This window comes from Gymnoscopelus microlampas (assembly GCF_963454915.1).
Source record: "Gymnoscopelus microlampas genome assembly, chromosome: 16".
Lineage (NCBI taxonomy): Eukaryota > Metazoa > Chordata > Actinopteri > Myctophiformes > Myctophidae > Gymnoscopelus > Gymnoscopelus microlampas.
Genome location: NC_139953.1, coordinates 3169673 through 3186087, shown reverse-complemented (window position 1 = coordinate 3186087; position 16415 = coordinate 3169673). Strand labels below are relative to the sequence as shown.

The 16415-nt window shown below is 44.1% G+C and overlaps 1 protein-coding gene across 2 annotated transcripts in view; it reads left to right on the top strand.

Moving 5' to 3' along the window:
* Nucleotides 1-16415, top strand: part of LOC311063456 (protein NLRC3-like) — a 621663-nt gene that overhangs the window by 577414 nt on the left and 27834 nt on the right. The window contains exon 7 of one of the 2 annotated variants that reach the window (XM_084082928.1): nt 263-376. The exons of the other annotated variant lie outside the window; for it this stretch is intronic. Within the exon in view, the coding sequence (XP_083939054.1) occupies nt 263-376 (114 nt within the window). The remainder of the gene's footprint in view (nt 1-262; nt 377-16415) is intronic. 2 annotated transcript variants of the gene reach the window in all.

Here is a 16415-nt window from a genome sequence, read left to right as displayed (position 1 = left end):
TATGGAATATCTATCCATCTATGCAACTCTGTGTTTTTGGAACTATATTGATTATGTCTCTGTTACTGTGGTGAAGCCAAACTCCTAGAATATGACTCTATTGTACTTGCATATGGGACAAAACATTTAGGAATTTTGAACAAATTGACTTTTTCATGCACACGATAATTGTGTACTTGCATATGGGACAAAACATTTAGGAATTTTGAACAAATTGACTTTTTCATGCACACGATAATTGTCAATATTTGTATGATTCCAGAAGTGTTTACCACAGACCAGAGTCGCCAACACCCAGCTGTGTGTCTATGAAGAGTGACGGGTCTAAATGCCATCCTCCTGACTTCAGTAATGAACCTGGACCTCCACACACAAAGTATGTGAATCCTCCTAAACAATGTACACAACACTAGAACATGACAAAGTGTTAAATTGTATGTGCAACTGAAAAACAAGACAAGACAAGATACTATAGGGCCCTATCTTACACCTGTCATTTAAAGGTGCAAAGTGCAGCTCTCAGTCATTGCTACAGTGGTCATTTTCACACACAGTGTCCATGTTGTTACTTACTTTCTTATCCCCATTACACCGGCTGGCACATAGGGCAGCAACAAAGTTTCTCCACTTCCATCTGTCTTTGGCCATCTTCTTTATGGTCCCCCAGCACTGGTGTTGTTGCTGGAGCTCCTTCTTTATCGTCCTACACCATGTCGTTTTAGGCCTCCCTTTCTTTCTTTTTGCCTTCTGGGGTCCACAGTGTAATGTGATTCTTGGAATAACGTTGATGTCCATTCTGAGGACATGGCCAATCCAGGGGCCTGTTTCACAAAACCTGGATTAGGGATAAACCGGGTTTAATCAACTATCCTGGCTTAACTTGTCCAGGATCAGCCATGAATCGGTTTCACGAAAGCTGAGTTATCTTGGCAGATTAATTTAGCCAGTAAACCTGGATATGTTTATCCATGACTCGGTTTCACGAAAGAAAATTGAAGCAATCCTACCTTAGTTACCATGGCAATTTAGCTGTGAAGTTAGCCTGTCCGGATCAGGCTAATAGCCAATCCAGTGCCTTTTTCTTCATGTTTTGTGAAATAGCTGTTAGTCCAATGACTCCAATCGTAAACCAATGAGTTTTTCCACACTTATTCAATTCTTACGCGAAAATCGAAAATCGACAAGCCCTAAAAAAAATTGTCTTATGGCGGCCGGGGGTCATCATTATATAATTATAATTCCAACATTCACTTAAACTCCTCATGTTTAAGCCTAACTGAATTATATACTTATGGACTTGTATATAAATTAATTGGATATTTTTCGACAACTTGTGCATTTAATTTGTCGGCAATACTTTGCCACGCTTTCTATCTGGATCTAATGTTATTGCGGCCGTGTTTCCTTTCTTGCTTATTATACATTTTATTTCCTTGTATGATTCCATGAGCTGCTGCAGTGCTGCTGTTAAGCCACCAGAAGAACGCCGCTCTGGTTTTGGGCTCCATGATTTGTCAAGTTCAAGGATTCTGCTATCGACTTTCATGGTCTTTTATAGGATTACGTGAACGGTGAACGCACATTCAGCCTGGTTTAACGATCCTGGCTCGACAAAGCCGCTCCTTCTCAGCCCGGCTTGGCGTTCGTGGAACTGAATAAACCAGGCTGAACAGCGCAGGCTTGTCGAAACCTGGATTTGCCTTTTAAACCAGGATAATTTAATTCCGCTTTCGTGAAACAGGGCCCAGGTCCACCTGCGTTTATTGATTATGCAGTGCATGTCGTCTTGTTGGGTAATGTTGAGGAGTTTATTGTTCCAGATGGTCTTGGGCCAGAATATACACAGGATTTCGCGCAGGCATGATGTGTGAAAAGTGGATCATTTATGGATGTCGCTTTCTGTGGTTTTCCAGCATTCTGCACCGTATAGTAGTGTTGATAGTACGCAGCTTTGGTAGATCCGGAGTTTTGTTTTGGGGCTGTATTGGTTTGACTTACAGATTTGTTTACATTTTATGAAAGTTGTGTATGCTTTGTTGATACGGTTTTGAATGTCCTTACTTGCTCCCCCATCATGGTGAATGATAGGCTACTTCCAAGATATGTAAAATGATCTGCATTTTCCAAGACCTGTTCCTCTATTGTTATATGTGTTGGTGTGTTGGTGTTGATGGGCATGACTTTGGTTTTATTGTTGTTTACGATTATTGTTGTTTACGATCAGTCCAACTTGTTGTTGACAAATACTAAAGAACAGGGAAAACTGTTGCGCCCTTCCTTGTCCTTTGGTCAAGGTTGGTCTCAAAAACATAAAGGAAAACTGGCAGAAAAAGACTCACTCACTGCATAAAAATCACACCCTGTGTGAAGGAAGCGGTGCCTTTGATGAGCTTATTTAATTGGGCTATATATGAACTAGAGAAACAATGTTAAATCCCTGTAAATTAATTTCAAGGCTACTGAACAGCGCCACTGGAAGCAAATCACACCCAGGTGTTAAGTGGTGCAGGTATATAGCAGTGGGGCGAAGTGTATTCCAAGGTGAGTGGCAAAAAGTGATCTGTCATAGCTGACAGGGTAGGTACCCAAAAGCAGACACAGAGACAGGGAAGTGGTGGCAAACAATTGTTGTCTTTAACCAATATTTTTGTGGTGTGGTTGCTGTTGTAGTGTGAGGCCTGGTGGAGGCAGGGTACTGTTGTGAATGCCTTGACTCTTAATTGACAATGATTGACACCTGGCATAGGCAACCCCTATCATAGAGATCTTGCACCTGTGTGTGATTCATGGTGGGGAGTCTGGGGAGTTCTGTGTGTGTGTGTGTGTGTGTGTGTGTGTGTGTGTGTGTGTGTGTGTGTGTGTGTGTGTGTGTGTGTGTGTGTGTGTGTGTGTGTGTGCAGGTCTGGCACGCACGCACGTTTGTTTGCTTGCTTGTGTGTGTGTGTGTGTGTGTGTGTGTGTGTGTGTGTGTGTGTGTGTGTGTGTGTGTGTGTGTGTGTGTGTGTTTGTGTGTGTGTGTGAGTGTGTGTGTGTGTGTGTGTGTGTGTGTGTGTGTGTGTGTGTGTGTGTGTGTGTGTGTGTGTGTGTGTGTGTGTGTGTGTGTGTGCACGGTCCGCCTCACAGGTCTGCATGTTACACGTGTGAGTGTGCAGTCTTGGCTTGCTTGTGTCAGAGATGGGGACTCGAGTCGGGGAGTCGTACTCGAGTCGCACTCGAGTCGCCACAAATGTGACTCTAGACTTGACTCAGACTCGGCCCTCAAAGACTTGAGACTTGACTTGGACTCGAGCTCAAAGACTTGTGGACAATCTTTATTTTATGTTACTTTTTTTTTGACAAATAAGTGAATGAAATGCCCAAAAAACTTCCACTCCCCTGTCCCCTCCTGCAAAGAAACCTCCGCTCCAGTACGCGCTGCGCGGAGCTGGCTCCCAACCGGCTTCAGTCAAGCTTCTTCGTGCTGCTCATTAACGTAAACATGGAGAGGCGAGCACAACAGCTGCTATGTGTGTGGCCGACGCGGCCTTTCATCATAAAGTTTAAATATAAAAACTTTGAAATTAAACAAATATGTTTAGCTCAGAATCAGCTATATAACCTCAGTTATCTTGGCGTATGCTGGGCGGCAGTGGCTCAGGGGTAGAGTGGCCGGCTAGAGTGAACTGGAATACCGCAAGGTTCCCAGTTCGATCCCGGGCTGGGGCGCTCCCCTAGAGTTAGTGTCGAAGTGTCCTTGAGCAAGACGCTGAACCCCTAATTGCTCCCGATGAGCAGGTTGGTGCCTTGCATGGTTTCCTCCGCCATCGGTGTATGAATGTGTGTGTGAATGGGTTAATGGCACAATCAATGTAAAGCGCTTCGGATAGAAGTGCTATATAAATGCACCATTTATATGCTTAATTTTTTTATATGGTCGGATCATCTGTGACAGCACGTTTAGGAAATATCTGATTTTCATTTTGCACCGCTGTCTCGTTAAACCCAGCTGGGTGAATATTCAACACTTCACCACGGTAAACGCTAGGCTCATGTAATGTTCACTGCATTAAGCTGTGGTTCTCAAACCTTTTCAGGCCGTGACCCCCCAAAAGAATCATATTTATACTGGGGATCCACATTTAGTTTGACTCGGTTCCACAGATAAATATTGTGAAAATAGCAGATCTACAAGCTCGCGAGGCATTGTGAGCTCCGTTGTGGTCCCGACCCACAGGTTGAGAACCACTGACTACAAGCAAGTTACATGTCTATGTTGTCGACCACGTAATGTAATATTAGACTTTACATTTTAATTTGGTTTCCAAAATGCGTAGTGTTGTTATACTCTGTCGCGCCTCATTGTTTATGTGCCCAAAAGATCAGATCTGTAAGCTGTCGACACGCCATGACGCAGCGCGTTGATAGCTTGTATGTCTATTATTTTGGGTAGGTAGGTGACGGCACATTACGCGCGGTAGCAATGTATCTGGGTTTGAGAGGCTATGATTGATGTAAATTTACAGTAGCCTACTAGATTAAAGCTGGCAGTTGTCACACTATTGTAGCTCTGTTCGGGATTATTGCACATAAGGTGGATAATGAAAAAGTTGCACTTTGCGAACGGGGACAATAGCCTACTTGGACATAACTGCGTCACTTCAGAGGAAAATAAATGGAGCTACTTCAGAGATGTTTACACACCCCTGGAATCCATTAGAATGGTGGAAATGGAACGTAAACGATAACAGCCAATGTGAGTACATATCTTTCCTGAAACTGGCCGATTTATAGCCATATGCATTGCTACTGTATATGTATGAGTACCACCGCCCGGCCGGAGGTCGGGGGAGGTCCATTTTGTAGGAGCCCTCTCGTTACGCTCAAGAGACATCACAGCAGTGTACACTAGATGTAGGCTATGCGTAAATACGTTGACATTTCAATCTTTCTTAATAAAACATATGTAGACTAACTAGCAGCCTTGGTCGGCTGTGTGTGAGCCTGTGCCTTCCGCAGTTGAGCTGCGCTATAAGACGCAAGGGAGCCTAAATGAATGTATCCTAGCCTACTATTTTGATAAACATTCATTCTGTGCATTTCTCACTTCGGGTTGGGTTTGTGGACCATCATAACTGTATTTCAGCCTTAAGCTACATTGTATAAATGAATAAAGAAATTAAGAACCCTAAAACAAACTTTTTTTTTTTTTTAAGAGACTCGAGACTCGACTCGGACTCGTGGCTGCAAGACTCGAGACTTGACTCGGACTCAACCCTCAAAGACTCGAGACTTGACTCGGACTCGAGGCCAAAGACTCGAGACTCGACTCGGACTCGAGCTCAGAGACTCGTGGACATCTCTGGCTCGTGTACAGTGCACGTGTGCGCATGTTACGTGTATATGTGTGTGTGTGTGTGTGTGTGTGTGTGTGTGTGTGTGTGTGTGTGTGTGTGTGTGTGTGTGTGTGTGTGTGTGTGTGTGTGTGTGGTTCAAGGTTCAAGGTTCAAGGTTATTTTTATTATGTCCCAAAAAGGGCAAATGGGTTTACAGCAAGAGTTAGCAAAACATATTTCATACATTAAACATATCTCAAACTGCTGGTCGCGCGTGCGCAGCGCCCGGTTAAGGGGGGTAAAAGGCAACCCTCCACACACACCGCAGCAGCCTGCGGCAACAGCCGTGTGTGGCGCTATTGGTGGGGTGGAGGTGGGAAAGAGAAAGGGGGGGGGGGGGTTAGGGTAGTAGAGAGAGAGGGAAAGAAACACGTAGGGTGGGGGGGAGTTCAAAAAAATCAAATGTTATGACGATCATGGCCTACAGATTACAAGTCATAACAGGATAAAAATTTGCAAAAACAACTCATATGTAGACAATCAGACATGTTCAAGCATTGCAAGGAGGGGGGGAAGGGTACATGGTCAGAGGCAGCTTGAGTGCAGGGGTTTTATCAGTATTTATGACCGAGTCCGTTAGGTCACAGTGTCTCTTGCGCGGTGGATCGGTTGAAATAGTGTTCTCCTTATCGCGATAGAATGCGAAGCAACAAAGCTCGAGAGTCTCTGCGTGCTGGAGTCCATAACAACAAAAAAGGTCGCAAAGGTCGAGGGAGACGACCAGTTAGCCGCAGAGCATATTTCGTGCATCGACACCCCTTTGTAAAGGGCCCAAGATGCAGCAACACCCCGAGTAGAGTGGGCCCTCAGTACCACCGGGACAACGGACCCACCACTCACATAGGCCAACCGAATCGCCTCCACGATCCATTTGGACAGAGTCGGTTTAGCCACCGCCTTCCTCTGACCCCGGCCAAAGGAGACGAAGAGCTGAGACGTGTGTGTGTGTGTGTGTGTGTGCATGCGTGCGTGCGTGCGTGTGTGCGTGTGTCTTTAAGTGGCACATGTGTTGCAACGGTGCGCCTCGCAGGACCACATGTTACGCGTGCTGTGTGTGAGCCATGTGCCGGGCCTCCTGAACAGCGGGGCGGACCTGCTGTCCAGAGGGGTGCCGTACGTTAGTCCGACAGCGCATTCCTCCGACAGCGCAGCGCTCCGACGTTTCAATACTAAACCCGAACCAAACCCGCACCCTAACCCTAACCGCACGCGGATGCCACATAGTCGGAGAAAAGGTCTGTCGGATTATCGCATGCCTCCCGTCCAGAGGGGGCTCCGGTACGAGGATTGCTCACTATGCCCAGAAGCTGTGAACCTGATCTGGGCCCGATTCGGCCGGGCTCAGGTCAACTTGTTTGCATCCAAAGAGAACGCGAAGTGCTCGCGGTTCTTCTCGACAAGGGACAATGACCAGTCCTTAGGAGTAGACGCTCTGGCGCACAGGTGGCCGAGCGAGCTACTTTATGCCTTCCCGCCCCTGGGTCTGATCCCTCTGACGTTGGAGAGGATCAGGACCCAGGGCGGAACGGTTCTGCTGGTGGTACCAGCATGGGGCGTGTGGAGGTCGGAGATCGCTCCTCTCCTCTACGACAAGCCGTGGCCTCTCCCTCCTTTCAGAGACCTTCTGAGACAGGGCGGGGACGAGGTTTTCCACGAGGACCCCCAGAGACTAGACCTGTGGGTTTACCCCGTGAAAGGACGAGTCTGAGCTCGCAAGGGCTGCCCCCTGCCGTGGTGGCCACCATACAGGGGGCTAGGGCAGATTCTACCAGGCGTCAGTATGACGTCAGGTGGAATATGTTTGAGTCCTGGTGCCTGGAACAGTCACCTTCGGTGGTAGCGTTTCAGGCCCCTGTGAGAAGCATTCTGGTCTACCTACAGGACAGGTTGGACCAGGATTTGGCTTTCTCTACTATCAAGGTGTACCTGGCGGCCATTTCCGCTTGCCACGATGGGTTCGATGGCAAGTCGGTGGGCCATCACCCGCTGGTGCAACGGTTTATGGCCGGTGCTAAGCGGGCTAGGCCAGTGAACAGACCTTTGTTCCCGAAATGGGACCTGGCAGTGGTACTGGAGGCACTGTGCCGGCCCCCTTTTGAACCTTTTGAGACTGTGGATCTGAGGATCGTGAGTCTCAAAACGGTGCTCCTGCTGGCCCTATGTACGGCAAAGCGTGTCGGTGACATGCAGGCGTTCTCGGTGAGCGGGGACTGCATGTGGTTTTCAAACGACGGCAAGAGGGTTTTGCTGAAACCCAACTTGCCGTTTGTGTCTAAGACCGGCGTGATTGCCAGGTCCCCGGTGGAACTGGGGGCTTTCCATCCTCCGCCGTTCACATCAGCAGAGGACTGTCTCTGTCCAGTGAGAGCCTTGAGGCTCTACTGTCAGAGGACGGCGGTCGGCCGTGGGTCGTCTCAGCTCTTCGTCTCCTTTGGCCGGGGTCAGAGGAAGGCGGTGGCTAAACCGACTCTGTCCAAATGGATCGTGGAGGCGATTCGGTTGGCCTATGTGAGTGGTGGGTCCGTTGTCCCGGTGGTACTGAGGGCCCACTCTACTCGGGGTGTTGCTGCATCTTGGGCCCTTTACAAAGGGGTGTCGATGCACGAAATATGCTCTGCGGCTAACTGGTCGTCTCCCTCGACCTTTGCGACCTTTTACAGCCTTGACGTGGCGGCATCTGAGATGGCGCACACGGTCTTGGGTGTAGCGGCTGGATCAAGCTAGGGGAATGCAAGGCATGCCTGGGGGCATGTTTTTTCTTCCTGCTTGTGCGGCCTTTCAAGCCTCCCCTGGACCGGCTAGACGTGGTCCGGGGAAGAGGAGGCCTTGGTTACTCTTGTAGACTGGGGTCTGACCTGTCTAGTGTCGTGAGACAGGACTTATGTCTGTCAGGGCATTGCCGGGGGCAAGACCTAGGGCCTTGGGCAAGCGATTGGGTAGGGTTGTGGACTAGGGCTCCCCCAGGGGATGTGTTTGTGTCCCATAAGTAAGCATATTACTGGAAGATACGCTATAATAACTAGGGTTTACGTATATAACCCCAGTCTTACTAGTATCGTAAGTAATATGCTTACCTAAAACCCCTTATGTGCGCATTGTGGCGTGCAGAGTGAAGGTTTTCAGAGGGAGTGTCCATGTGATGCGTGAGTATTTATACCCTGACCGGTTTCCGGGTTCGCGTCACACAACCCTATCCAATAGGAATTGTAACCGGGAGTCCTGTGTTTTGCTCTGTGCATCGCTAGGGGGCGATGATATCCCATAAGTAAGCATATTACTCACGGTACTAATGAAACTGGGGTTACATACGTAACCCCTAGTTACTAGTTACTTTGTAGATTTTGATTATTATTACTAAACATACATTACCCACTTCAGCTCTATATACTTTTCGGCCATTTGAAAATAGCAGATCTACAAGCTCACAATGCGTCGCGATGCGACACATTGTGAGCTTGTAGATCTGCTATTTTCAAAATATTTGTATACATTTGAAAACTTGAAATGGGACATTCTGCATTAATGAGTACTTATACTTTTGGTACTTTCAGTACATTTTGATGCCAATACTGTTGTACTTTTACTTGTAACAGAGTATGTATACATTGCCATATTGATACTTTTACTTAAGTAAAAAATGGGAGTACTTTTTTCCTACAAGTTATATATACTTTACTAATCACTAAGGTCAAGTATTTAATGTTAATGATTTAAGCATTGATACTGTACATTCACGTCATGAATTAAAATAATTTGAGAAATCATAGCAAAACATACAGATGACAAACTGCACAAAATACACACAAAACCATAACAGTGCTTCACCCTGTCTGCTGGCTGCTGCTCTGATGTCACAATCACCACTTTATCTCACACACACACACACACACACACACACACACACACACACACACACACACACACACACACACACACACACACACACACACACACACACACACAACCACTGACTGAGCAATATCTCTTCATCAATATCAAAGCTATAATGATTATAACATTGTCACAGCGGCCTGTTAGTTCTGTACATGAAGAGTCTTCTCACCATATCAGTTAGCTCTGGTCCATAGCGTTAGAAGGAGTTCTCCTCAACGCTATGTGACTTTTCGTTCATTGCCCGCATATCGTCGGTAAAACAGCCTCTTGATTGGAGTAAAAATAAAGAAAACACTTTTGTTTCAATAGAACAATTCCATTGACCAGATCTGCAGGGTCTCTTAAGCCTATTTTATTTTTAATATAGGATACATATAACAAAAAAAGATAGCATGAATTTATCACATTCTTCCTTGTAAACTGCAGCACTGATGGTAGTTTATTTGACTGGTTTTACTTGCAGTGGATTAACAAAACGAAAAGTTATATTTAATTATTTTCTTTTCTGGCCAAACGTGTATTTTAGACGGGATGTGGAAAAGAAAGTAGGCTTTCAACATCTTAAAATCATCTTTGTTTTGGTGAAAGTGTATTCTTTATTTTTACATTAGTCGAGAGACTGCGCTACCGCTGGTGTGCGGGCAATTGCCGGAAAGTCACATACTGTAGCGTTAAGGAGCTACACGTCAGTCATGTTCCCCCAAACAACTCCATTATCATCATCATTTACAGTTGATAACATGGTCAATCTACAGTATCCTGTTCATCCATTTCCCCAAGTTTTTATTACGGGGCCAGGCTTCCAGCATGGACCCGTATTGTTATTCGCATTATTCCATTTCTTCTTCTTCTTCTTCTTCTTCTGCCGTTTTTGCCAGTTCTGGCTGAACCGTGCATACGCTTTTTATGAAACTCGGCCATATGATAGATGGTCATGAAAAACGATCAAAAAATAAATCTCACAATCTTTCGTCAAAAGGTGGCGCTATAGCACTCAGTTGAAAATGCCAACTTTGAACAGGTACAACTCATGCCCTGTTTTACCTACAGCCATAAAACTTCAATACACACATGCGTCTCCTCATGATGAACAACTTTCACGCTCTGACTTTTGACCTCTGACCCTTAGATCTCCCACCATTTCGAATTATATGAAAAACAGTTAAAACCTATCTCCTCCTGGGATTTTTGAGTAATCTGCACGAAACTTTTTACACATGAACTTTGGACCTATACCAAAAAACGTTTGCAAAATATCTTCCATAAGTGAAAAAATGAAGCTTTAATGAGCCAATGAATATTGCAGTTTTATGACAATTATTCATCTGCCCCTAACACATACATGCAGACTTACCATTCTTTGAAACTTTGCAGAAATGTAAAGGGCCATTCCAAATATCACTGAAACCAATCTTACTCCAATTGGTCAAACGGGGGCGCTATAGCAATTTTTTGAAAATTGAAACTTTAAACAGGCAAAAGTCATGCCTCGTTTGGCCGACAGCCATTAGACCTGCTTACACATGTGCCTTGACTAATGAGGAACACATCTATCACGTTGACCAGTAAGCACCGCCCTTAGATTGTCCGCAATCTTGAGCAGTTTGAAAAACACTTAAACCCAGGATTTTTCAGCTATTTGCGTGAAACTGTATGATCAGCGTGATCTCTTTTTTCAGAGGTTTGTCTGTTGGTCCAATAGCGTCCCGCTTAAGTGTATGTCTCACAACCTCAAGGTCACAGGTTCAAGCCTCACTTGGTGCAGACTTCATCTAAGTTGCATTTCACACAACATGACTATCAATGAATACATTTGCAATTGTTAAAGATAACATGAAATACTTAATTGAGTGTTTTTTACATATTACATTGTGAAAATAGCTGATCTACAATCTCACAACTTTTCAGATAGCAATGAGAGTATTTTTTTTTTCAATGTATAACATACTTCATTGTGAAAATAGCCGATGTACAATCTGACAACTTTTAATGGTTTGTGAGCTTGTAGATCGGCTACTTTCACTAGTTTTGGTTCTGAGGAGATTTACAATTTCTTCAATGGTAAATGGTTTGTGAACGAGTGATCTTAGTGTTAGTGAAACAGGGGCTTGGGTCATGACAGAAGGCAAGAGTTTGTGATCCTCAACAGACAATATCAGCCTGGACAAAGCTATAGCACTATAGGTGGTGTTGCAGCTACCTAAGAGTGCCTCACGACCGCAAGGTTGCCGGTTCAAGCCTCACTTGATGCAGACTCATTTAAGTTGAATTGCAAAAAACATGACTCAATCTATTCCGTTTCCATGGCTCTCTCTCTCTCTCTCTTCAATCTATTCCGTTTCTATCTTCAATCTATTCCGTTTTCATGTCTCTCTCTCTTCAATCTATTCCGTTTCTATCTATCTATCTATCTATCTATCTATCTATCTCTCTATCTATCTCTCTCTCTCTCTCTCTCTCTCTCTCTCTCTCTCTCTCTCTCTCTCTCTCTCTCTCTCTCTCTCTCTCTCTCTCTCTCTCTCTCTCTCTCTCTCTCAGAGGGTCGGCCATAGCTGAGTGGTTAGTGAGCCCGCCTGGGGAGCCAGAGGCTCTGGTTGCCCCAGGCCAGGTCAGCAAATGTGTCAATGAAATTTGTCCCTGACCAAGACTCTTAACCCCTAATTGCTCACAGGCCCTCATTGGAAACAAGACCGCAAGGACTTTCATGAACTGACCTGTTAAAGGAATTTTCTTTCTCTCTCCTGGCCCCGTATTATCGCTGCTTGCAGCTATATTTAATTAGTTGTAATTTGGAGATTAAAAACGTGTTAGTGATGGGAACTATACCCAGAATTGCGAAGATTCTAGTTGTTAACAAACTCCACCAAGCAGAGATCATGGTCTGACTCTTAATACTTCAGTTTTGTAATATGAACAGGTTATAATGCTATTAATATTGTTTATTTTCAATCATTAATAAACTCATCACACTGTTAAACTGATTCATTATGATTCTGTCAACTTTTCCATGTCAAGGGGCGGCCATAGCTGAGTGCTTAGTGAGCCCGCCTAGGGAGCCAGAGGCCCTGGTTGCCACAGGTACGATTCTAGGCCAGGCCAGCAAATGTGTCGATCTTAACCCCTAATTGCTCCCAGGCCCTCATTGGAAACAAGACCGCAAGGACTTTCATGAATGGACCTGTTAAAGGAATTATCCTTTATCCTTATATAAGGACCCCCCAAAATGATAAGTATTTGGCCGCGGACCCCCATCTTAAAATATGTTGTTCCAGGGACCCCCAGAATCACAGATCGGAGTAAAAAATGTCGCTTTAATATATTCAAAGATTTGCACACATTTTCCACAATTTAAAAAAAATTGCAGATCTACAAGCTCATGAGCTATGAGCTATGAACGTAAATCTGCTATTTTATATTTTTGCTTGCAGATCTGCACATTTTATGCAAATCTTTGAATATATATTCTTTGAAACAACATTTTTAACTCAAGTCTTTGCTACTGGGGGGTCCCTGGAACAACATATTTTGAGGTGGAGGTCCGTGGCCAAATACATAGCACCATACATTTTTCAGAAAACTGTTAGGATTTTTGAAGACATTTGTAAAGATTTGCATACCGGTTTTCTTTCATTTGGAACAGTTTATGAGTCGAGTTATGGAGGCAGACAGGACATTCTTTTCATCACCGGTATGAAATAGCAGATCTACAAGCTCGGTGCCGTGCACTCTGTGCCGTGCTATGAGCTTGTAGATCTGCTATTTTTGAATATCCAAAGAAATGTTAAAATGACACAGCATTTCCTCCTACAGTCTGGGTTACGGGTTATTCTTTTCAGCGCTGGTAAAGTGAGACGATAGACGACCCTCAGGGCAGGGCAGATCTCAAAGCTCTCACAGGATCGGGTTCCAGCAAAAACACAACTGGTGTTATTTAAACCATATGTCTGCTTAGAAAGCTCTTATCTCCATAGTCCTACTTTTGGTGTTATTATTTTTTCTCGTAAATGTTGGTAAATTAATGTCCCACTTGATCAGACCACAGCATACATGGGCATTTGAAATTAAATAAAATTGTTACTTTTCAGGATTCCAATTCAAAATAGATCTACAAGCTCAAAACTGCACAATATAACCCTATGTCACCAAACGTATCATATATGATACACACATTACACTGATTTTTTAATAAATCAGTGTAATCAATACTTGGACCAATAACCTGTTGTATTACACATCCCCACTTCCCCCTGGACCATACCATTTGCATTGCAGGTAGTTACATAGCCTCAGGTGGTCTGATCCAAAATGGCTGCCATCAACTAAACAGGAGAGGTTGATGCACTACTAACAAACAATTATTTTTTAAGCAGTTCGGGCAAGTTTTCCTAGTATATCTTTACTAATATTTTGAAATAAGTGTTGGATAACTTGAATGCACTTATGAGCTCTCAAAATTTAGCATTGGAGTTTATTTTTTATGATGTCAAAAGTGTTTGTATCATATTTGATACTACAGGTTTATAGTCCTTTACGATTTGTATCATATTTGATACTGAAGGTCTAAAATATATTTTTTTGTAATGTTAAAACCAACTTGATTTTTTTATTTTTTTTTATCCCACGATTTTGTAACCCTATTTTTTACACCCAGTGCCAATCTCTATGTAATCCTGGGCACTACACTCCCTCTACCAACCTAGGGAGGCCAGGGCCGAGCTCATGCCTCCTTCAATGCATGAGAGCCAACTGACCTTCTTGTCACCTGACAGGGGAGATAGTGCGGGCCACTAAGTCCATTTTTATGTTACAATAGTTCAGTTTGTGATACAAGCGCCAAATTTGGCATGAACAATGCCTAGGACCTACTTTTGCAGAAAAGCCCGTTAGCCACGCAAAAAAAACAATATGGCTGCCATTTTCCAAAATGGCTGCTGGCGAAAGACATTTTATGTGTATTTTGACCTGGATTGTGATTGGATTTTGATTATATTGGTATTAACATATAGTTTTGACTCCCCCCGCCCCCTCCCCCCGTTAGCTACGCGGAAAAAAAACAATATGGCTGCCATTTTCCAAAATGGCTTAAGGCAAAAGGCATTTTATGTGTATTTTGACCTGGATTGTGATTGGATTTTGATTATTTTGGTATCAACATATGAGTCCCCCCCCCCCCCCCCCAATGTCTGGATCACAAATTGTTCTAATCGTCACATTTGCAGGCACTCAGCTGTGTACCACGACGTTCAGTCTTGCACCGGCTTTTGTCAGTTGTTCACAAATCTGGGCAATTGTAGAGTGTCATCCACGCTACTTGCCAAATGTCATCTTCTGCTCGCCATCCCCAGCTGGCAGGGCTCTCTGTATGACATTTGACATACAGTTACCTGGCTTCAGACAGGGGCAACTTGATAAGTGGCATGCTTCACATGATGTGCAAGAGATGCCCTTGTAGGTGGAATGGCATCATAGGACCTCTGCTTCCATGCAAACAGGTAAAATCTTGCATCATCAACCCCATCACCAGTGCTGTTCTTGTCATGCACTGTTACTGGTGGGTATTGACTGAGCTTCTGGAAGACATGAGACACTTCAGGCCACACTTACCGGGTTTCTGTCTTTTTGCCTTTTCCCACGAAAGGTTGACACGACATCACATCCAGTGAAAGTGTGAAAGAAAGGATGCCAATGGATTTTTCAGGGCCTAGATTCTTCACTAAATCGTGAACTGGTAACCAACAACAATACAATACAGTACAGTACAGTGCTGTTCAATAACAATACAGTACAGCACTGTGCTGTGCTGTACAATAGCAAAACAGTATAGTACTGTGCTGTACAATAACAGAACAGTACAGTAGAGTAAAGTACAGTGCTGTACAATAACAGTACAGTACTGTTTTGTAGTGTTTGTTTGTCCTGTTTTAAGTGGTTACTTAGTTTTTACTTTACTGTTGTGTTCGTTTTATTTTGTTGTAACGTTTCCTGTCTTGTCTCATTACCTTGTGATTAGTTTTATTTCTCCACCTGTGTCCCGTTAGTCCCTTAACTCAATGGTGCGCATTCTGCGCAACCTTTTTACAGTACACCCTCAGAAAACATTTGGATTATCCAATCACAATACAGGTAAAAAAACACATAAAATGTCTTTCGCCGGCAGCCATTTTGGAAAATGGCAGTCATATATATATTTTTTGCATGGCTAACGGGGGGAGGGGGTGGGGGGGAGTCAAAACTATGTTCTGATGCCAAAATAATCAAAATTGGATTATCCAATCACAATCCAGGTCAAAAACCACATAGCATGTCTTTCGCCGGCAGCCATTTTGGAAAATGGCTGCCATATTGTTTTTTTTTGGGTGGCTAACGGGCTTTTGTGAACAAGTAGGTCCAGAAGAAACTTTGTGGAAAATTTGGCGCTTGTATCACAAAGTGAAGTATCGTGTCACTAACAGCCCCTACTAAGAGTTTCCCTGGTTGGACGTAGCGCGTGGAAGGAACACGTTATTCCAACCAGTTCCTTTCCCCTCCATCAGGCGCCTCGGCTGGCCAGGGGGAGGCAGTAAAACCAGTAATACCCCAAGGCAGTAATACCCCTTGTATCAAATATGATACAACAAATAAATCATAAGGACTGTTAAAAAAAATAAAAAATGTTTTAAGACCCAATAAAGTGTCCCTTTTCAAAATTTTGGAATTTCCTGACCTTTCCTTCATAGTTCAGGTTCTAGAGGGCAAAAAAAGAAGAAGTAACAGATCCACAGCTTGTAGATCTTCCATTTTTGCATTTTTTAAAAATTTGAATACTGAAAAGTAACAGTTTTGGAACATGTGAGGTTTTCACCTGACAGAGACCATATTACTCATGCTCACCTCGTAAAGAGTGTGTATATGCCCCAGAGCTAGAGGGTGTTTGAGAGGCACGTGTTTTCCTGACTGGTGTGTGTGTGTGTGTGTGTGTGTGTGTGTGTGTGTGTGTGTGTGTGTGTGTGTGTGTGTGTGTGTGTGTGTGTGTGTGTGTGTGTGTGTGTGCGTGTGCGTGCGTGTGTGTGACCTCATTGTGTTGTACAGTAATATAATTGAGAGAGTGTTTCTGTGAGATCAAGGTTCAAGGCTGTGCTTTACTCAGTGGTGGAACAAGGTATTCATATC